Source organism: Maylandia zebra, unplaced genomic scaffold (assembly GCF_041146795.1).
Source record: "Maylandia zebra isolate NMK-2024a unplaced genomic scaffold, Mzebra_GT3a scaffold11, whole genome shotgun sequence".
Classification (NCBI taxonomy): Eukaryota; Metazoa; Chordata; class Actinopteri; order Cichliformes; family Cichlidae; genus Maylandia; species Maylandia zebra.
In genome coordinates, this window is record NW_027490041.1 from 1,955,001 (window position 1) to 1,978,883 (window position 23,883).

Genomic DNA, 23,883 nt, shown 5'->3' on the forward strand with positions numbered 1-23,883 from the left:
GAGTCTATTGCTGACAGTGATGTACAAACAGAGTGAGCATTTCTGAGGCCCAAAATAAACTGAGTAGTTCACTGAATGAACAATGGACTGTGAGCTCAGTTCCTTCATCATTAGTATGGATTATATATGTATATGTATTATATTAGTATCATATATATCAGGTGCTGCTGCTTTCAGTCATTGTGCAAATGTGCTGTTTGTAAGCTTGTAAAGCTGCAGTCAGCTGAGACTGAAGAAGTCACCTGATCAGTGAGCAAACGTTTCTGAAAACGTCCAGATGAACAGAATCAACCTTTTGGGATCAGCCAGCAATGCAGCATCATTGTTGTTCAGCTTCAGAGGTTTGCAGGAATGAACTGATGACCAGAAACAGCTGCAAAGTCCAAGAAAATACCAGCTGGAGTTCAGCTGCATTTGAAGAAGTCAAAGAAAAGTAAGGATGGCAAAGGGCGACGTTTTCTTCCAAAGAGCTGCAAACATGGTCGACGCCTCATTAGAAGAATCATCTGGACATTTGTGAGGAACTCTGACCAAGAAAGCAACGTCACACAGATCCAACAGACAGTTTCCATGACTGCAAGTGTTGAGTGGAAAAATGCTACATTGCATTATTGCATCCTCTCACCACAGGAGGCGCTGTTGGCACCACTGATTGCTGATCAGCTGTTCTCTGATGATCTGATTGATACTGTGAATAACGGGACTCACTGAACTCTGTGACACAGTGAAGATTACAGAGTTTAACTTCACCCTTTAAGACTGACCACAGAACCAAGTCCGCCAGAGCTTTTGTTATATTTTTACATGCTGTGGAGCCATTTGTGGGAGCATTTCAAGTTGCTATACATCAATACAACTGTTATAGCCCTAATTTTAATAATATGTATGCATTAAGTCCATAGTAACTACATAAACTGCAAAAAAAACCTCTGCTCATCCATCTCTGTGTGTATCAGGATACATTTGGTTCATAATACACAGAAAAATCAGAGTTATTACCTGTAATAAATGTGAAAGATTCCTGCAGTGATAACCAGGCAGGACTGAAACACATCCAAGCTGTCACCACGGTAACAGCAGCGTCCATCCACAGGTGAGGGGAGGAGCAAAAAGAGGGACTTTGACCATTTTATACTAAAAACACTCAACTAATGTTTCTAATATGAAACAAATAAGCCCACATTAATGTGAGCGTTTATTAAATAATAATAATGATGATTTCCTCCTGATCTCATTTCCACAGCAGAGAAAACTGTGGTGTATATTGAGGTGGAGGGTGTGGTCTGTGGCTCAGGTGTAGAGTGAGGGTGGGGTGCACCACAGCAGCATGCTGGGACTGCTGAGGGTGGAGGAGGGAGTGATGATGACATCAGAGCTGCAGCACAGAGACCAGTGAACACACAGTCTGTTCATCTTTGCATAGATACAATATACAGCACAATATTGAATGACAGACACGCTGTGGGAGCTTCCACAGATACACTGACGTCAGCATCCAGAGTCCTCCTGCTGCTCCCCCCTCAGAGCCCCGTGATCAGCACCAACACATTCAGTTAGATGACAGAGTCCAGCTGCAGCTAGAATCAGCTCCCCTCTGTGAACAACAGCACAGCGTCAGTGTTTCACACTCAGTGAAAGGAGGAAACAGCAGAAGAACACCATGTGTGCTACGTTTCCCAGGACACACTACAAACTGCACAAATACAGAGCAGCACGTGGAAGGACCTGGAGCTGCATTTACAGAGCTGCAGACAGCGTGATGTCCTGTATGGACAGGTGGAAGGAACCAAGTCCTCAGCTGGAACACTCGTGTTTGTCCACAGACAGGAAACACAGCAGGAAACTTCCTCACAGAAGTGCAGCTCATGGATAACACACTTCCTGTCAGTCAGAATGAGGCTGCAGCCAAACACAGAAAGGTGTTTTTGTCCAGATGAGCCCAGAGAAGAAACACGAGTGTTCACAGACATCAGAAGCTCAGAGAGGTGAAACATGAGGTTGGAGTCCTCGTCAGCATCCAGAAGAGCTGCTGTGAAACCCTGAGTACTCATGACAGACTCTGATGGCACAAACACATCATGATTCAAACAGAAAGACAAACATGGAGCTCCTGATCCTCCTGCATGAGAACAAGCTGACATGAGCGCTGTGTCTGAGAGTGTCTCCCTGTCACAGTGACAATAACACAGCTGCTGCTCACAGTCATTAAACTGACCTGAGGTCAGCTGTGCTCCTTACATATGAACCATGTGACCTCACATCAGTGCTGTGGATGACTGTAGTCATAGAAGAGTAGAGCTGTAGCAGGTGGTGTGAGGAGGAGGTGGTGTATTCTAGTTAACGCAGTACTGAAACACTCCAGCAGAGGGCGCTGTTAAGTCCTTATTGTAACACAGTTACTGTGTGCAGTTAGACTTCATACATAATCTGCACTTATTTCCATCAGACATGCTGTCAGGAAATGATTGGTTTCTATTGATTCTACTTCCTGTTGACTCGTTTGATGACAGTGAAACAATCACAGCTGATTGTGTGATGATGTAAACTGTCACTGTTACATTCAGTGTGTGTGACATAATGTTAGTGCAGGCTGATAACAGCCTGGTTCTGTTAGAAACACATGAACGTGTCCATAGATCAGTGTGTGTTTAACATGAGAGCTTCAGCCCTGCTGATGTGTTAAATAAAGACATGCAGGAAAACTGATGAGACTCTGAAATAACTCTTTATATTTATAATGTAACTCTGCATCAAAAGAACAACAAAGGATCCCAGACAGGTTTCTGTGAACAAAGACCATTCTGATGTTTCTGTGTTTCTAACACTTTGACATTATTAGTAAACAGACTGCAGTGAGCAGCATTTATAAAGAGCTTCTATATAAAGATATGACAGCTGTTTGACAAGTTTATCACTCTGTGTTTGGACCTGATCAGTCCAGCTGTTTACTTGAAACATGTTCATTTACCTGTTCTGTTATATTCATGTTCTTGTCTCTGTTGAAAACACATTTTAATGTCCCTCAGATTTTTCTCCCAGATGAATAAATATAAAAATGACACAAACTGACTGCAGCTACTTTTTGTCCTTTCTGTCAAAAACCTTCATGTGACTCATGAGAGACACGTTTCAGCTGTTTGTGACAGATCAGAGGCCAACAAGTCATTTATAACACTTTCCATCATTGTTTAAAGTTCTCAGTGTTTCTGTGTTGCTGCGTATAGGATCTCCCAGCATCATCACTGTGCTGTCCAATCATTGTGTGCGAGGTTACCCTTATAGTGCGATGTGTGTTTGCACAAAGAGAAGCATGTGTGTCAAATATAAATAAGCACAGAACAGAAACAGCTGCTCGTTTCTTCTGTTTAGAGTCAAGTTAGTGTTTTGTGTCTTTGTTTGAGGCCTGATGTCGAGCAGAGGTGTGTGTAACTGCACTGCTCTGTTATATGTGTGAAGTGTGTGCTTCTCTTCAGCATCATCTTTGTCACTGCTGATTCCTTTGTGTCATCATGTGTTGAGAAGAGAGAACAGTTATAACGGAGGAGCAAAAGGAAGCCCTGAAATCTGCATCAACAAGGAAGTGTTGGCTCACCAGTGATCCCAGCAGAGCCACTGGTTTGGCTCCAGTTGTTCTAGATTCAATGATGTTGTTGCTACAGATACATGTCAGCATCTTTATTGAATTTTATATGAAGCAGAAATGGTGTCATTAGGAGAAGAAGAGGAGAACAAGTCCGGCGAGGAGGCAGCAGCTCTTAAAGATGAAACAGCAGCTCAGCCCTGAGCTCAGAGAGCTGCACATGAAAAAGCTCCTCAAGCAGATCCTGTCAGAGGTTTGTCATCAACAGGAGGAACTGTTCACATCATAGGATGAAGATGCTGTCAGCTGGATGAAGAAGGTTATTTAATGCAAACGTTCACACTGAAGTCAAATTGTTGTCGTGTTGAACAGATTCATGTACTGATCGTCTCCAGAATGTTAGAAGAGCTTCAATGAATCATTAGAAACAACTTACAGCTGCACAGCTGTGTCAAACACATCTGTGTGTCATTGTGGGATTGTTGTGTTTCTACATGTGACACACGTCTAAAACATGCACACAATCTGAACACAAACAGGGACTCATGTGTTCCCACAGCCAGATGCTGAGAGCCATTTCCTTGTAGTCCTGTGTCTACATACATGAACCATTAGATGTTATTGGAATGATTGTCAGCTCTGATAGTTTCATGTGTGTTTAGCTGGACGCTGTTTGATCCTCGACATGTTTAAAGGTGTCCAGTCCTGAGACACTGGGGCTGGAAACAGCTGTGATGTCATTGGACTGTCACACAGACAGAAGTGCATGAAGTGAGCAGCCGAGGAGCCGCTGATGTTTTGGATTCAACAGCATTTGAAAGGTCGACACAGACACATTTGCACACAGAAAGCTGAATCTGTCATATGCCACAGTGAACTCACTGTTCAGTGTTTTTCAGGAAGCTTCTTAACTGCCTCTGCTGCCAAACAAGCAGCTGATGTCCTTGAGAAGAAGCTGAAGAAGTCTTCAACAACAAATACAGGAAGTGGACTTTCAAATACTAGATTCACTTTAGACTCACAGAGAAATGACTCAACCAGCTGTGTTTGACTCTATGAAAGGTCAGTGTGTGTCTGCACACAGACTGTTGTGTTGGACTGTTATTCAGTTGTCTGCTGAATGTTTTCAAATGTCTGCATCTCAGCTGTGATGAGGCTGGGGGTCATGGGAGGCCACCGTAGCAGCCTCTTCAACATCATGACATCATCATAAATGCTGCTGGACTGTCTGATGGGCTGACGGTGAAAAAGCCGTCGGGAAGGAAACAGAAGACATTTCAGAGGCTGCAGCAGATTTCTTTGATTCGGGGCCTTTTTCAGCTTTATTGGACAGAGCAGTGAAGATAAGTGACAGCAAAGCAGAGAGAAAGGGGGCGTGGCCCGGGTCAAAGCCAGGCCAGCTGCTCTCCACCTCGTGGTCACCTGCTCATCCTAGTGAGCTCCACCAGCAGCCCTTTCACACACTTTACACTGTCAAACACTGTGTGTGGACCTCAGCTAACAACAGGCTACATTTAAGTCTGGACTACATGCTTTTATATTGTTTTTATTCCATCAGCAGCTCAACATCATGAGCAGCTTTGACATAAAGACATCAAACTCAAGCTGACTTTAAACTACTTTTAATACAGGGGCTCAAAAACAACAACATCTTTATTATATATCAGGACACAAAGTCATTTCATCTCAAAGGGAAACAGCTTTATTTGGAATAACCAGCACTATCAACTGGTTTGGGATCTCCACCAGTTTCATGTCTTTGCAGCTTCTCCAACAAAGTTCCTGTAAAATCAGCATGTTTGTCTTTATTGGTTTGATGGTGATTGATTATTCAGTCCCAATCTGCTGTCATCTAAAGAACAAAATGATGTTTCTATGAGTCACAAAGCTCCAGATGTTGTCGGCTTCACAAAGAAAACAAAGAACTTAAACACAAAGTGTTTGGAGCCAAAATGTTCCCAAGCTGCTCTTTTTGAAATGGCAGAGGTACAGTGGTGTCTAACAGCACACTGTGGAAGGCAAACATGTTATTGTTGGATGAAACTTCATGAATCCTTTGTAGATTTGAGCTGTTGGAGCCTTTCTTTTCTCTTCAGGTGTACAGATGCTGAGGAGGCAGGTGAAGCAGGTGGAGCTGTTGTGATGCTGGCAGAGGGTGTGTCTTAGTAACTCTGTGAGGCAGAACTGGATCCAACATTGTGGATGTGTTGATGTTGGAGCCATTAAGAGTCTCTGGCCACACTGTAGGATTTCCCTTTGATCCACTGTGGGGGCATTTTGGAGTCTGTCAGTGAAACTCTTCATGTTTGTGTTTGACTCCAGTTTATAGAAACAGAGAAATGTGTCATGCTTTTGTTCGGCCTCCACAAATACACACATTTGTTCATTGGTTGGACTTTTTGGAAGGAGACACATTGAAAACCATGTTAATAAGATCTTGTTGTTTCCTGTGGATCCGACACAGAGAGTGGACTTCAGACAGAAAGCGTGGAAGAGATTTTAGAGGCCGTGTGTGGCAACAGGAAGTTTCTGTGTGTTTGCTGATCTTACATGTGGAAAACAACACGTGATGTTTGTGAAGTTCTACAATGATCATTGTTCTCACAGCATTTTGAGTGGGAACAGTTCAAACTGGGAGTAGTGGGAGTTATTTACTGATTGAAACAAGCTGAATGTTTCTGTGACGATGAAGATCAGCAGCTCAGCTGATCAATGAACTGACATCTATCAGTCGTTTCATGAGATGAAGTCATCAGCAGACATTTGTTCTGACTGTGTGATGAATGTCAGAACGTCAGGGCTCTGCTTTAGTCACTGCTTGATGATCATTGGCTCATTGTTGAATCCAGGGGCCCAGTCTGACCTCTGACCTTTGCTGCAGGTCTTCTGTGTTATCTCCACTTTCATGTCTGATCTTCTGCTGTATCGTCCAAAATAAACATCTGGATCATTTCCAACACTTCAGCAGATCTTTAGTTTGGGCAGTGCAGCACAGAATAACACATATTGTACTATACTGCCCACTTCCTGATCTTATTGGATCTGTGTGTGAGGTTGGTGAAGGAAACACATGTTTACTGAGTGAGTCGCTGCCATTAGGAACTAGTTTTTATATCACAGCCTGGAAATCACACAGGACCATTTCTGCAAGTGAAAAGTCGTCATTGGAGGAAAATGATTGTGTAGTTTGTGCGACTGAAGAATTGTCCCAACTACATGTGCTGCTGACCCTTGACCTTTCCTTTAGGTGCACAGAGGAGTCTGTGGGAACATCCAGAACTGAGGCATCTTGTGTACAAACGTGTTCAGACCAGATGTCAAATGATGTCAGATGTCATCCGTGAATGGATGCAACTGTGGATCGTTCCAATAAAATGAGGCAGTTTTGTAAGTACAAGCCCACTACAACCCATCATCAACATTTTAAATTACATTATACATCTTCACTGATATAAAGCACCACTATTTTAACCTGATTCACTTTTTCCACCCTAACAGTTCATTCCTCAAATCAAACAAGATATTTGACCCTAAAAAAATGCATCAACAAATAATTTTGTAATAAAATATTTATTCTTCAACTTTTACAAGTGAAATCAAACAAGTGTGTTTAAGAGTGAAACCAGAGTGGAAGCTGCTCATATAGAGTCCAACCCAGGCTAAAGTAAGCTGAGTAGAGCAGCACCATCAAAGTGTCGGCTCTCTGAACACGGTGCAAGATCGCCATCTGCAGGACAAAACTAGTTTTTCTCGCCCTCCTCGTCAACATCAAGATGATGTCATCGTACAGCAACTGATTCCCTGTCCGTCTGGAACAAAGCATTTACATTAAAAAGACATTTACAGAAAATACAAACACCAACAACACATCTCATCATCACATGATATTTTATTATTTATTATATTATATATTTTTATTGTACCATCAACATCAACAAATACCAGCATATTTTCTTTGAGATTGAGTAGAGTGAACCTTTCCCTTGGTTCGCTTCCTGCTCGCAGCATCAGCTGACCTCTGACTTCCTGGTTAAGGTCTCTCAGCGTTGACTGGAATATCAAATCGGACTCACACCATGTTCTTGTAATGTGGTCATGTCTGTCAGCTGTTTGAAGAGCATCTCTGGCCTAAACACAATAGGAAGAACAACAACACGGCAAAAAAAAACAACACATTTCCATATTAGATGAAGGGCGCCGTAACTGGAAATGGTAACATTCATCTGATGCTGCTTTGGATTTATCTTCTGTTTTAGATCAACTTTGATCACTTCGAGCCATCTTAAGTCCGTTTGTTCTAACTTCTCACTAACATCTCGTATGATTTCAGATCCCTGCTGTTCCCCAGCTGCCCTGTAGGTTTGTGCTTTGACCTCCAGAGGGCGACAAATCAGCACAGACAGAGAGCTCCATTCAAACTTTGCTGCCATCAGGAATAATTCTTCAAATATAATCATCAGTGTTTGAGCAGTTATGATATCAGGGACAATCTAGACATGTGTGACAATACTGAACATGTCACATGACACACCTCAAACATCATGTGATCCACTCTCAGTCTGCACTTTCATTCATGACTTCAACAGGTTGAAATGAGCTTTGAAGAAACATTCAGTGAAATAAATCTTTCATGGATTCATGTGAGCAGCAGATGAACTTTACAAAGAATCAGTGGATTTATCTTCTGTTTTAGATCAACTTTGATCACTTCGAGCCATCTTAAGTCCGTTTGTTCTTCTCACTCACTAACGTCTCGTATGATTTCAGATCCCTGCTGTTCCCCAGCTGCCCTGTAGGTGGCCTCAGTGTGTCTCACACCATTTACAGATGATTACAGGTCGTTTACAGTTCAAACAGGTCCAACATAAGAAATATGCAGAAAATATCCTGCTATAACAGTTTGGGTCAAAGTGCAGATGTTCCAGATGTTCTGAGTCTGTCTGTGTTTCATGTTAACATGTAGATGTTGGACCAAAGTGAAGCTTTTTGATGTGACAGCAGGAATGTGAAGTGTAACTCTGAGCTGTAGGAAATGAAACTAAACGGACTTTTTCTCCTTTATTTATAGGAAAGTGTAGGAGAGCAACAGATGAACAAGCGTTACTGTAACAGGAAACATCAGAGGATCTTTATGTTCATCATCATCACTGTTTCCTTGTTCTGTCACAAACACACAACACTTCCTGCTCTCTCTCTGATGGATCTGATTGGCTGTTTCATTCACAGGAGGTCAGGGCGTCACACAAACAGCTTTAACTGCACAACGACACACTTTAAATCATCTGCAGACAAACCTGTGTGTTTGATTTATGAAGAAATAATAAAGACGTGTGTGCAGCTGTCCATGAAGCAGCTTCTCACACAAACTCTGACACTTCAGCCACTTTAATTCCTGCAAAGCTGCGTAATAAAGAGCTGTGACTGCTATGAGCTGCTGATGATGACTGCATGAAGCTCTCAGCTGAAGCTTCTTTCATTTATTTTAATGTTAATGTCGCCTTTTTAAGTCTGTGTGAGGATTTTAATGACACACATTAAAGGAGCTTCTTTGATTAGAACCAAATTCATGTTGATTTTCAGCCTGAAATGATAAAAACTTTAATAATTCTGTTTATAATCATCAACCTGGAGACTAATGAAAAGTATAATAGTGAAAGAAAGCCTTTATTATTTGAGTAATGCCTGAATCTGCTCAGAGACAACACAGAGGTGTTGATGACAGTTTGACATTAACTGAATTAAAAACTAGGGCTGTCAAATGATTAAAATTTTTAATCAGATTAATCACAGCCTAAAAATCAATTAATCATGATTAATTGCAACTCGAAATATGACCAAAATGTGTGCAAACATACGGACAGATAGCGGATTTTTACACACTTGTTAGTGTTATTTAATGCTAAGACCACGCTGAGTGGCCTGCGTTCACTCAGCGTGGTCTGACGTAGGCTGGGTGTTGTGCTGGAAGCGAATTAATCACAGCCTAAAAATTGATTAATCGCAACTCGAAATATATGTGTATGTGTGTAAAAATCGGGACAGATAGTGGTTTTTAACACACTTGTTTGTTTTATTTATTATTAATTGTGAGTACAAACAGTACAAGCAGAACAGGGCTTCAAATAATTGTGAGGGATTTTTACTGAATGTTTTCCACCCGTTTAAATCTAGCACATTGTTTTATCCATATACATCTTCAAGTTCACAGAACATAGGCCTAATTCAACAGGCAAAATAGAAAAAATCTCCAATCATCCTTTTGGGTAAGGTAGATTAGTGCAAAAAAATATGAACAACAGTGAAAAGTATTGTTTAAATCACATTCAACCATAGAACAAGCTCTAAACACACGGTCCTCTGGTCTACTCATCCTTCAGCCAGTTGCTGAGACAAACCAACTTGTCCACGTTCTCTGAGTGCAGAGCAGACCTCTTCTTGTTCACAATGTGCCCTGCTACAGAGAACAGCCTCTCACAGGGCACTGTGGAGGCAGGAGTGGCCAGGTATCTGCGAGCAAGGCGGGCCAGCTGGCTGTGGGCTCCTGCATGAGCTGCCCACCACTGTAAGGGACAGTCCTCTAAGGCAGTGCAGGGCTCTGCTCTGTAGCGCTGTATGGCTCTGTCCTGCTGTACCTCCTCCTCTGACTCAGAGTCAGAGTCCATCTGCAGCAGGCTCAGCCTCTTCTTGGCTGGACCTTCTTCTGCAGTGTGTGATCTTCTAGGAGAGTCTTCATGCAGCATGCCTGCCAGTGTGGTCCACACTGCTTCTCTGTCAGTCTTGGGCACACTGCGTAGGTCTTTAAAACGTGGGTCCAGTGCAGTTGCGATCTGGAGCCATGCATAGTTGGTATGTTCCTGGCGGGAAGCAAGGTCTTCCTTAAACTTCTCTTTAAACCTCACCACATATGCAGGGTCCTCATCAGTTACTTCCATGACACGGCGCAGGTGGCAGAAGGCTGGTAGAACTACAGAGCAGGAGACGTAGGCCTCTCCTCCCAGCAGTTCAGTCACATATCTGCAGTGGAATACACACACACACACACACACACACACACACACACACACACACACACACACACACACACACACAGATAAGACAGCAAATTAAAAAAAGCTTTTTAATACTAGGTATTAAGACATTTTCATAATAACAAAACTGATTTAAGATGTATGTTTGATACATTTAATCTAAACCTACAATTATGGTCACAATGACAGGCTCACCTGCAGGGCTCTAGAAGTGTCTCCAGTCTCTGGAGTTTGTCCCACTCTGGAGGCATCAGGAGGACAAGTTTATGCTTTTGTTTATCCAGAGTCGCGGTTACTGCAGTTTGGTTGCGGATCAAGCGCTTCACCATCTCCAGCGTGGAGTTCCAGCGCGTAGGCACGTCCTGGGCCAACGGCTCCTGCTTGCGCCCCAGTGACACCTGCTCTGCGTTCAGCTCTGCTGTGTTTGCTGGGCTGTGCTTAAAATGGCCAACAATTTTGCGGCATTTGGCCAGCGCAGTGACAAAGCCACTGTCTGCGAGACTCACTGTGATGCATCTCTGTAGAATGTGCGCGGTACACGGCATGTGATTGAATGGCATGATGCGAGCCGCGGCGATCATATTGCGCGCACTGTCCGTGCCTACTGTTGTCACCTTCTCCTCAATTCTCCACCTGCGAGCAACAGTCTGGAACTGCTCTGCACAAGCCTCCGCAAAGTGCCGCTCTTCCGTTTTCATTATAGTCAGCGCAAAGGATGTCAGACCCCAGGCTTCTCGCTGGGGGCTTGTAGGACGCGTCCTGAGATGCAACCTTTAAAACATCCGCAAAGCCCTTGTCCTCCACAATGCTTAGTGGTCTACAGTCCTTTACTATCCATTTGGCTATATTGTCGGTCAGTTTGTCCAAAGAAGACTTACCGAGTGGCCTGCGTTCACTAAGAGTGGTCTGACGCAGGCCGGGTGAAGCTGCTGCCCCGACAAACGCGTGTTTGGCATTAAGGTGGTATTTTAAGGTCGAATTTGAACGGTGAAATTGAAACTCTTTACTACAGTGAGTGCAAATTACAACGCGTTTGTTTATTGTCCCATCTATGTTCTTCTTGTATTTGAATTCCCCATCCAGAAGGCCATCCTGTTCCTGCTTCTCCATTTTCAGTGGCGCGGTAAACAAATCAAGTGGAATTATGGGAGCGACTTTTTTTTTTTTTATCTGCGTGTTGCGCTAAATAGTTAAATATTCTAACGTAATTAATTCCAAAATTTAATTATCGCAATTAACGCGTTAATTTCGACAGCTATATTAAAAACAAAGTGCTCTTATTGTGAAAATCTGCCTCCTACTTCTTTAAATCATTTTTATGTATTTTTTAACCTCACAGTGAAACATTGAGGCATTAATCTGACACAGTTTGATCAGCAGCTGTGTTTTCACTGACGTTTCACTTTGATTTGTTCAGGCTGAGCAGAGAGGATCGGTTCTCTGTGTGCGCACTGCTGAGAAACACAAGCTCATTTCTGCTGTTTCATGAAAAGTGTTATGGAGGAACAAGAAGTTCAGCCTCTAAACTCTCAGCGTGAGGACTGAGTGAAGAGTTTCAGAGCAGAGAGTTTTGGCTCACAGCTTTTAGCGTCTACACAAAGAGACGATTACGCACTTGATCTGAGAACATCTCCACCTCCTACAAACAAACTCTCCTACGAGCAGCTGTCACAACCACAACAGGCAGAAGACTGGATTTCTTCAGGTCAGATTTCATGCAGTTTGCATAAATTGTGTGTCACAGACATTGTAGTTCACATTTGTGTGACTCGTTTAAATCTTCTCCTCCTGAAAGTGAAACTCTTACAAACACATCAGGCCACAACCTGCTGCAGGTTGTGCAGCAGGTTGTGGACATCGATTCATTAATGTTGAATTCTCTGCAGCTGCTCTGTTGCCATGTTGTTGCAGTACCGTATTTTCACGACCATAAGGCGCACTTAAAAGTCTTAGATTTTCTTCAAAAAGTACGGCGCGCCCTATATATGTAAGGAGGACGTAGTAGAGAACACCATGAGAACGTTAAAGGGTGAAGTGTGGGCGTTGATCGTATATACCGGGACAATCGCACATACGTGTATAAAAGAACAGGTATGTGCGTTATGCAGGACATCGTTGTTTTAACAACCCTGAAAATGGCAAAGAGACACGCTTACGAAGCACAGTTTAAACTGAAGGCCATCAGCTACGCGGAGGAACATGGAAATCGAGCAGCGGCGAGAGAATTTAAGGTTAATTTAATGAATCGATGGTTCGCAAGTGGAGGAAGCTGGAAAACAAGCTCCGACAGGTCAAGAATACGCAGCTGAGTTTCCGCGGACATAAGGCGATTGATAGAGGATTTTTATGAAATACAATATAATCAAGTGTGTTTTATTTTCTAGTGTTCATATATTTTCACATAACCAAGCCTATTGTTAAACAAAACACAATGCATTCCTTACTTCAGTGTTTGAGATGTTTGACAAGACAGGATATACATGCATTCTTTACTTCAGTGTCTGTGATGTCAGATAAGCATGAATACTGCTGTGTCGTTATTTTTCAGTTTGTGTGCAGAGGTTAGATAGCTAAGACAATGCCTGAGCTCTCCCCTTTCCGTTAAAAGAGGAAGTGCTATGTAATCCATTTTGAACTATAAATAAAGCAAGCAGCCTGTACTCGTTGTGTCTGTCTTCTCAGAGGCATTCACCCGTGTACACGTTCTTAAACTCTGAGTCGGTCTGCAGTGTCTTATTTCTCTTACTTGTGAACAGATGTCTAAACCCCTGACATTTAATTGGTCCTTCGTAGCCGGATAACTAACTGTTATTTTTAACGTCTAGTTGTCCACAGACGGTTTTCATCGGATTCTGACGTCGTGTTGCCTGCGCTGGAAAAAATCTGTGCACAGTAAAAAGGAAAATCCGGGAGCGTGAATACGATCTCTGGTCAGCGAGGCCCCACGACGCCAGGACCAGATGTGCCGGATCCAAAACGCAGCGCCACAGTAAGGTGAATATGAAACACTGCATTCCATCTAGCGCTAAAATACGTTGATATTGAGATTTTCCTTTAAAATAGTGTGTAAACCTGGTTAGCGCCAACAGATCTCAATCCAGAAGGGATTTAAGAGACAACAGGCAAGAGCGAAATTCTAGAAATCGCTATTAAAAGTTCCGGTTGCTTTGGGAAAGCAGCTGTAACGGAACGAGTTCCGGTCGCTCTGGGAGTGGCTGCAACGGAACAGTTAGAAGGTTGCACAATAAAAATACGGAAAGTCTCAATAAAAATTATAAAAGCGCGCTCTGTTTGTGTTAACAAAGAGAAGTGAGTTGTCATTTACGACCCAATACGCGGTCGAACCCTTCTCAAGCTGTTTTCCTGTGTACACTCACGAACTGGCTGGAGTGGGAAACTAAGGTTGTGCGTCATCACGTAAAATCAATAACCGCTTTCTCAAATAGTGAGAAAATAGAAGCCTGTTATTGATCACCTGCCCGCTCCTTTGTGCCAGAGAAGGTGTCACAGTTCTGACGTAATTAGTTTAAAATGGGTAACTCTAAAACTAAAGTAAAATTAACAGCAGATGAAGAGTGGTTAGAAAAAAACTGTTCAAATGCAGGAATAGTCAGTGCAAAAAGGTGGAGAAATACAAAATAAAATATATTGTCCAGCTTGGCAAGGCAAATGCACCCCTGATTTAATAAATGCTTTAAAAACCGCTTTGCAAAAAGAGTCAGAAGAAAAAAGCAAAACGTCTAGCAGAATGGCATCTTTTCAAAGTGATGATGACAGACGTAGAAGACGTGGAGAGGAAGGAAGTGAAACAAATGAAGCGGAAGTTTACAATATAGAACAACTGCTGCTAGGGTCAGAAGCCAAACCAGCAGTTGTAGTATATGTGAAAGGTGTGCCGTTAAAAAAAAATGTTTTGAGACACAGGAGCTTGTAAAACTGTTTTAACTGTAGAAGTCCCAAATGTAACATTCTCAAAAAACACTATAATTGTGAAATCAGCCTCAGGACATGTGACAAAACAGCATCTAACCGATCCCCTCTTTATGTCACATAGAGATAGTGGCCGTGGCTGCAAAAATCAGTGCATTTATGACCCATCATGCCCAGATTGTATGAAATAAATAAAAGGAAATCATTCATATGAAGACCTTTTCTTTTTTTTTTTCTTTTTTCTTTTTTTTTTTTTTTAAATGACATCAGAAACAGCAGTATGCGACATTACGTGATGGCAGAGCTTCAGTTCATCCTTTGTCATTTTTTTTTTTTTTTTTTTTTTAATAAATAGGACAGGGGGAATGAATGAGAGAAAGAGGGGGAGAGAAAGAAAGAAAACCAAAGGGGAGAAGAGACGGTGAGAAGGGGGGGAAGAGAGAGAAAAAAAAAAAAAAGAACTCCTGGGTCACCTGTATGGAGAAAAAAAAAAAAAACAAACAAAAAAAACAAACAGAGGAGACAGCAAACAACAAAGAGCAACATAATAATAGAGAAAACAAAGCACCATCACAATAAACTAGCTAGTCATAGATATCAATAGTTACTAAATAATAAACGATATTGTGCAGCACGCAAGATAGACAGCGCACAATGTGCTTTGAGGCAGCAGCCAAGAAAGCTTTAGTCCGCGTCTGTGAATACCCATGTGTGCATACCTGTGTGGATCAGCATGCTTGCATTCCAAAGGTTTCTCCATGTAATGATCTGCTAGGGAGTGTGGGGGGGCCACAGCCCCGTCCTCCAGGGTGTGAAGCAGGTATGGAGGAGATCAAAACTCCAGACATCCAGAGGCCCCCAGAACACAAGAGACCATGGAAGACCAACAGAGGGGCAGCCGCGCCACTGTTCCAGTAAGAGCTGAGGAGAGTCCCAGATGAGGGCTCGCCCAGCAGCCGTGGAGCAGAAGTCAGGGGGAGTTGCAGTGACGCGCCCGTGAGCTCCGCCGGCCCCCAGCTGTGCCTGAGTGACCGAGCCCCAGGCCGAGAGGCCGGGGGCACCCCACCTCCAAAGGGGCCCGAGCGAGCCCCAGGCCCCAGGCCCCGACAAGCGGCCGCCAAGGAGTGAGCCGGTGTGCACCCGGACGCCCACCCCCAGACACAAAGAACCACCAACACACCGACACCTGAGGGAGTCCGCCACCGGCAGGGGAAGTGGTGGTGGGTGGAGATAGGCCTCCAAACCTTGGAGGTCCTGAGGTGTCCCCAGAGAGGTGGTGTCTGATACCCAACCTGACATATAGACACAGACATACAGGCACACACAGACACAAACATCCATTCCCACCCTCATGCTCTCATATGCACTCACTCCACACTCAACCAACGTGGAGACAGACATAAAGAGACGCTGTACACACAATCACACTCCCCAAGCGTACTCTACAAACCGGGTCTAGGTACCCTTGCCCCTGGAGGGGGGAATTGCACCCAGACCCAGGTGGTGTTACCCTTTTCCCTGCGGTGGGGAGAGGCAGACCACCCCGACTCCGCAGCAGCAGGGAGGCCCCACACCCCAGACCGCAGTCGGACGGCCAACTCCTCCTACTAGCCCTCCCGCTCCAGCAGGCCGCAGAGAATGGGGGTGGGAGAAGACTCCAAACCTCCCTCCACCCGCTCATTGTAGTGTTGATGCATGTGTGTTCTAAGGTGCATTTAAAACCCAGGAGGGCATGGAGCTACCTGCCAGAGAGCAGCAGGTAAGCGCATAGTCCCTCCTGCTAGCCCTCAATGACTAAGTGTATTTAAAATTGAGAGGTGGGCAACGACGTCAGGGGTGAGGTATACACCCTGATGGTGATTTGGATGAAGACCTTTTCTAAAAAAAAAAAAAAAAAAAAAAAAAAGAGAGATGCATAAGGTAGATTAAGGCTGTATCATTGTACAGCCAAGGAAAGTGTGTGAAAAGATAAATGTTTCCATCCTGGAGGTGGGTGAGACTGCAGCTCATTCACGTCCTTGATGGATACAAAATAAAATATAATAATAAACTACTTGGTTCGACATGCAACAGAGAGAATGCATGTGACTGAAGGTTGGATCTGAGATGAGGCAAACAGAAGACCAGTCTAAAAGTAGGCACAAACCTGTTCAGAGATGAAGCAAATTGTACAGATTGGATGAACTATAAATTATCTGTTTGCTGAGTAAGATGATCCTAACTATTAAATTGTCTCAGTAGTAGTATAGTGATATACACTAGTAAAATATTGTAATATACTATTGTTACTATATAGAGAGAAAAAGATGATGATATTAATAATGATATAAAATTAATATTGACAAGAAGTATCCTAGTCAGTATGATGTGAGATGGACAATTGTTATGAAGTAGTCTGCACCAAGCTTAAGGTTTGCTCAAACTCAGTATAATGACATATGAGATGAAGAAAATAAAGGCAATATCTAAACCAATTAGGTGCATAGAGGCACTTAACCTGCTTGAAAACCTGTCATTTATCCTAGATAAATATTACTGAGATACAGAGCACATCTATAATAACAACTAATAAGCCAAACCCTGTAGATAATAACTAAACCTACAGGATTATGAAGCTGAATTAAATGTGTGGACACCGCTAAGTTGATGAGCATGTTACACATTTTCTTTTATTTTTTATTTATTGGTTTTTTAGAGCAGAGGCTGCATGCTATTAAAAGCCAACACATGCAGCTGTCTGTGAGCTCAGTTTCCCCTCACACTTCTGCTTTGTTTCTGGCAACATTTTTCTTTGTCTTTTTGTGTCCTGACTCATGTATGTTTTTGTTTTTTGATTATTTTGTTGGTTTGGAAACAAATTTGTGCCGATACTTGAGGGATTGGGTGTGACGGGTACAAAATAATAAATAATAATAACACTATGAAAGTTGATAGTAGGGTGAGTGCAAGGCGGTGTGTGAAAAGAGGAAGTCTGAGAGAGAAGTGCGTGCGTAGGCAAACTGCAGAGTATGTGCGTCAAAAGAGGGTGTATTGTTTTTACATCAAGGTTTAGTAGAACTAAAGTAGAACGTCACAAACAAACAGATAAAAAAGTAAAATGAAGAGAGAAAATAACTGACAATTACATTAATGAATAGAAAACACACATACACAAAGTGCCATATGTGAAATTATTCTAGGAAAGAATCAGAAGTGGGATAGTTTAATATAAGATGCAATGAAGGAAGCAGCTTACACTCCTTTAATTTCCAGAGCCAGTGTGTTCCCTCCCCTGCCCACTTGGGCCCCGTATCAGGCGAGTATGGAAGGCTGGATAGCCCATGACGGGTAAGATCCCACCTCGAAACCCTGGGACAACCTAAGGCAGGCACAGTCACGATTACTCGGCCTCACTCAGTCCCTGTGAGCTCAGACTCACGGGTGAGATGAAGTGAAGAAGACGGGACCTCAAGGGTAAAGCCGCTGGGCTAAGGCGGAGGTGGAAAGTGGCAAGTGGAGCCCTAACTTCTGGCTGAGGACAAGGAATGCTGCTATTTAAGGTGGGAAATCAAAATTTGGGTTAGTAAATTTGGGAAGGAGAAAATTGACTGTTTAAAGGCAAAATTATGAAGGAGTCTGACACACTGGAAAAGCAACATATGCAAATTCACATACACAAACATAAAATACATTTGAGTTTGAAATTGAGGAACTCAAAGAAGCTATATGACAAAGTGAGTTATGAAAACAAAAAGTGATTAAAGTAGTTTTAAAAGAGTGACTTAGGAGTGCTCTGGGACTAAGTGATCAACAGTAGTGATCACTGTAGAAAGAAATAAAAGAATTTAATAAGGTGGTAATGTTTAAACATATGTTTCTGTTGTTACAGCAACTCATTGAGAGATGACTCAGTATGCAAATCACTTGGAGTGAGTGGTGACGCAGGAGCTTCCTGTGTGTGTGTGACTGAGGCTTTCAGAAGAGGAAGCATAGCAGACAAGAGAAGTGCAGATTTGGGTAGGAAATTTATAGTTTAGTGATTATATGTTGTCGTAAAGGGCTTTTATGCTGAATTTAAGTATGTTAAAGGGGGTGATTTTTGTGTGCAAATTGTGTGGTTTTAATGAGACTTTCGGTGTATTGAGGGGGTGAGATTATGTGGTGGCAAAACTTGTGTGTTTAAGGTTGTTGTGGTGATGGGTTGATTCTGTCAGTAAGGTTTGGGTTGTTGTTGTTTTTGTTTTAATAGAGGGAGTTTTAGGAGACATGGACATGTCTGAGGGGCCCATTAGTTTGTAACAGTGCACTTAAAGGAAACCTGTCAGGTGATTTTGTTTTGTGTTTTGTGAGCTAATAATCAGCTCTATTTTTTCTCATTTCTGTTCTAAGCAGGCCTGCAACAGCGCTGACAAATTCTCGGGGAGAGCAAATAAAAGGGGGGCTTTCCAGATTACAATTGGCTGAGGAGAAAGCTACCTGTGGGGACTGATCAGGTCGTAAGTCCCTGTCCAAAATTGTAGGATTTTATGCGAGTCAATCCAGTCCAAAAGCATAAAGAAATATTTTCCTATGGAAAATAAAAAAAAATGAATGAGCTCATTTTGCTGAGGGTGGAGAATCTGATCGTGCGGGAAGCTCCACTATTAGCAAATATATGGTGTGACTGCATGTGAGTGAATGTGTGGCTGGGTGAGTGAGGATGCATAAATGTGGACAAACAATTGGCTTTTACCAGAGAAAATTTCTGTTTTGTAGACTGGGGTTAGATTATGGGATTATAGTATATTGTTGGGAGAATGCCAAATGTTAAAGGGGAAACATTTTTGATGTAACTCATGTTACCATTAATTGGAGAAACACATGACTGATAATTGTTCTGTTTCAAGTTTATTTTTATGACATAGATTGGATCATGAGTGGGGAAAAACTAAGCATTTTGAGTTTTGTATAGTATTGTGACACATTTCATGTGTCAAAATAAAGGGGGAATTTAGGGTTTAATAATTTAATTGTTTAATAATTTAGGATCATTTTAGGACTTTTTTGGTTCTTATTATGCGTGATTATGTTTGGGGGTTTGTTGATCATTTGGATATGGTAAAACTGAAACTGTTATTTTTATGTTAAGGTTAAAGGATTAAAGAGGTTGTTTTCTTTTGGATCTTTTAGTAGAATAGGCGCTTATAATGATTTTCTGGTTAAAAAGGTGACTTAAGATTAGAGTAGAGGCACTTGCAGCAGCGACAATTCGTGTACAGGATGTTGATGATAGCGAGCAACCGGACGGGAAACCAGCGCTTAAAGAGTTTTAAAGGGATGAGTAACGTTGAAGAATATATATAAATACAAGTCAATAAGTTAAGAACATAATTACGATCATGCTTTTGATTAAAGAGTCCCAAATAGGATAAGTTAGGGAGGTGCAGGAAAAGGTGTTTTGCTTCCTTTGCAGAAGATCCCGGCGAGGATCCTGGAGGCCCCGAGGCTTGATGAACCACATCAGACGAGACGCAAGAGGAGCACTAGAGACGTGCAACCTCACGACTCAATCTGGGGAACTGACGTACCAGACGAATTCAAACATGGACCAAAGGACAAAAAGTAATGCTTTCTCTATTCCCGTGGGCAGGAAATGCCAAAAACATGCTCAGGATAGAGACACTCGACTACCGTTTTGGACTGTTTCTGAATGCTTCAACAAAGATCAACAAGGCTCAGAATGAAGAAATCGATGCAGTGCGCATCACAATAATGCAACACCGAGTCGCATTGGACGTGATACTAGCCGAGAAAGGAGGCTTATGTGTGCTCTTCAACACGACTTGCTGCACATACATTCCTGATAATGTGCACTCCAACAATATGACTGACGCACTGGACGTGCTGCGACAACTGAGTCAAGCTCAACGACAGGACTACATCACTGGTGAAGAGGACTGGCTCACATGGCTTCTTAGTGGGTCATGGAAGACGTTGCTCATGAAAGGACTAGTACTCGTTGGAGTACTGCTCATACTCCTTTGCTTATTCTCAACATGCATATTGCCCTGTGTCCACAGAATGGTAAACAATATGTTCACCACAAAACTACTAGCATATGTCTCCCTACCCCAATACGAACCACAAGCAGAGATTGAACTTGAAGAAGATGAATTTTAACTGATGATCATGTATGTTTTCACCAAATGACATGCAAGTTGAAAATGTGACTAACAAGTGACTATGCATTGATTAAACCTGTGAAAAATATTAACAACAGGAGGGAATGATAGAGGATTTTTATGAAATACAATAAAATCAAGTGTGTTTTATTTTCTAGTGTTCATATATTTTCACATAACCAAGCCTATTGTTAAACAAAACACAATGCATTCCTTACTTCAGTGTTTGAGATGTTTGACAAGACAGGATATACATGCATTCTTTACTTCAGTGTCTGTGATGTCAGATAAGCATGAATACTGCTGTGTCGTTATTTTTCAGTTTGTGTGCAGAGGTTAGATAGCTAAGACAATGCCTGAGCTCTCCCCTTTCCGTTAAAAGAGGAAGTGCTATGTAATCCATTTTGAACTATAAATAAAGCAAGCAGCCTGTACTCGTTGTGTCTGTCTTCTCAGAGGCATTCACCCGTGTACACGTTCTTAAACTCTGAGTCGGTCTGCAGTGTCTTATTTCTCTTACTTGTGAACAGATGTCTAAACCCCTGACAGCGATCATCGAGCAAAGAACGAGCGGGAGAAGCGTTTCGACGGTCACCATTCGGCTAAAAGCAGTTTCACTTTCACTTTTTATGAAACGGTGCCATTTTTCCATCCGGACCAGGACTACGGTAGCGCAGCAACTTCCAGCGGATTATAAGGTAAAGCTGGCCATCTTCCGCTCCTACTGCAGCAAACACATCGGCGACAAACACATCCAGCGATGGATGACCGATGGAGACCACAGTTTCACCAAGAGTGGAAGGCAGCGCCGGGAGAGTTACGCCACAATTTGCCAATGGATTGTAGATGCTTGGGCTAACATGTCTGCTGGCACTGTTGTTCGAGCTTTCGCAAAAGCCGGCATCATTTCCGAGGAGCCGCACGGCACGGAAAGTGACTCTGACGGTGAAGAAAGTGAACCTGGCATGTTTGATGGAGATTTAGCTGTTCAATTCAGACACAGAGGATGAGGACTTCGATGGGTTTGATGATAAAAATGTGAGTACCAAACTTTGTTTTGCTCCTGCTTTAGTTTTAAATACGCACACTTGTATGCTTGTGTGTTGTTGATGATGACGATTACCGGCAATAGAAATGTGAGTAAGGTACCGAACTCAGGTTTGCTCCCGCTTTATTTTTAAATACTCATACGGTACTTGTATGCGCCCTATGGTCCAGTGCGCCTTATGTGTGTGTTAAATACAGTAAGGGCACACATAACTGAGACTGCGCCTTTTAGCACAGTGCGTCTTATGGTCGTGAAAATACGGTATATTAATAACTAACCTCGTGTTGTGGACAAATGATCTCAGTTGTTCTCGTATGGGCTCAAAATGTGGTCATAAATATTTTGTACTTGTAAAAAAGATTTGTGCGTGCGTAAAAAAGATTTGTGTGTGGACTTAGAAAAAAAAACCCTGCAAGTTACAAGTACGGATTTTGACCCTATTTTTCTTCCTTTCATCTGATTGGTCAATGTCATGTCAATCAACAATGTAACAATCCAATTAGAGAACAGATGGGTTTGGCTGTCGAGGGGCGCTTTTTTTTAACTGCAGGTCTTTGCCTGCATACATGCACATATGTCCCTCTGTGGGGGGTCACTCCCACTAGGTTTATATCTGGGACTCTCCACCATTTGACCTTAGAACTGAAGAAGCTTCTCGGATGAGAGGTGAAACGTCTTCAAGTAACTTAAAGAAGTCCAGACGCTTTTCTTTGCAAGCTCCTTTGACATTTGACCACGAGCAATCTTTTCTGGTTTCTTTGTAGCCAGAAACCAGCTCTCTCCTCGGCTTCCTCCACTACACGCTTCCCCCACGCCAGTCTCCTCCGTCACTATAAAGGGGAGAGTCATGAGCTCCATCACCCTCACCTGTGCCGTCCAACGTCCCGCCACCAGCCTCCACTGCACCAGGCCAGAGACCACACCCCTGCCACAATAAGTAAAAGTATATCCTTGCTGTACCCTTAATGCTAAATGTGCTAAATTAACCGCTGCCTTTGCCCCTTTGGGATTATTCTTATGTCACTGGGATGTTGACCTTTGACCTTCACATTAGAGAGATGGGCAGACATAATTAGTGTATGAATTTTAAAGTACCGTATTTTCACGACCATAAGGCGCACTTAAAAGTCTTAGATTTTCTTCAAAAAGTGCGGCGCACCCTATAGCGCAGTGCGCCCTGTGTGTTGTAAGGAGGACGTAGTAGAGAACACCATGAGAACGTTAAAGGGTGAAGTGTGGGCGTTGATCGTATATACCGGGACAATCGCACATACCTGTATAAAAGAACAGGTATGTGCATTATGCAGGACATCGTTGTTTTAACAACCCTGAAAATGGCAAAGAGACACGCTTACGAAGCACAGTTTAAACTGAAGGCCATCAGCTACGCGGAGGAACATGGAAATCGAGCAGCGGCGAGAGAATTTAAGATTAACGAATCGATGGTTCGCAAATGGAGGAAGCTGGAAAACAAGCTCCGGCAGGTCAAGAAAACGCAGCTGAGTTTCCGCGGACATAAGGCGAGGTGGCTCGAGTTGGAGGAAAGACTCGAGCGGTGGATCATCGAGCAAAGAGCGAGCGGGAGAAGCGTTTCGACGGTCACCATTCGGCTAAAAGCAGTTTCACTAGCTGAAGAGATGAACATTGAACATTTCCAAGGAGGTCCGTCTTGGTGCTTTCGTTTTATGAAACGGTGCCATTTTTCCATCCGGACCAGGACTACGGTAGCGCAGCAACTTCCAGCGGATTACGGTATAAGGAAAAGCTGGCCATCTTCCGCTCCTACTGCAGCAAACACATCGGCGACAAAAACATCCAGCCCAGCCACATCACGAACATGGACGAGGTCCCGCTCACTTTTGACATCCCGGTGAGTCACACTGTGGAGAAGAAGGGGAGCAGCACGGTAGCGATACGCACAACGGGGCACGAAAAGTCTTCTTTTACTGTTGTGCTTGGCTGCCATGCTAATGGACAGAAACTGCCGCCTATGGTGATTTTAAAGCGAAAGACTTTGCCTAAAGAGAAGTTTCCAGCAGAAATCATCATTAAGGCAAATGAAAAGGGCTGGATGGATGAGGAAATGATGAAAGACTGGCTGAGGGAGGTGTATGTAAGGAGACCAGGTGGTTTTTTCCACGCATCACCATCGCTGTT

General features: G+C 42.9%; 1 protein-coding gene and 1 long non-coding RNA gene across 2 annotated transcripts in view; both read right to left on the bottom strand.

The window, feature by feature from the left end:
* LOC143415910 (uncharacterized) overlaps positions 1–23,883 on the bottom strand; it is a 366,388-nt gene that overhangs the window by 166,665 nt on the left and 175,840 nt on the right. The gene's annotated exons all lie outside the window — the stretch shown is intronic.
* On the bottom strand, positions 9,682–14,057 carry LOC143415887 (E3 SUMO-protein ligase ZBED1-like). The gene is made up of 2 exons (XM_076881307.1): positions 10,804–14,057; positions 9,682–10,594 (listed from the first exon to the last, which is right to left on the bottom strand). The coding sequence occupies exons 1-2, from the start codon at positions 11,304–11,306 to the stop codon at positions 9,943–9,945; spliced, it is 1,155 nt and encodes a 384-aa protein (XP_076737422.1). The 5' UTR covers positions 11,307–14,057; the 3' UTR covers positions 9,682–9,942.

Bases quoted from the DNA above. Each gene is read 5' to 3' on its own strand.
- LOC143415887 (XM_076881307.1), bottom strand. From the start codon at position 11,306: ATGAAAACGGAAGAGCGGCACTTTGCGGAGGCTTGTGCAGAGCAGTTC. The intron at 10,595-10,803 runs GTGAGCCTGTCA...ATTCCACTGCAG, and splicing joins ACACTTCTAGAGCCCTGCAG to ATATGTGACTGAACTGCTGG.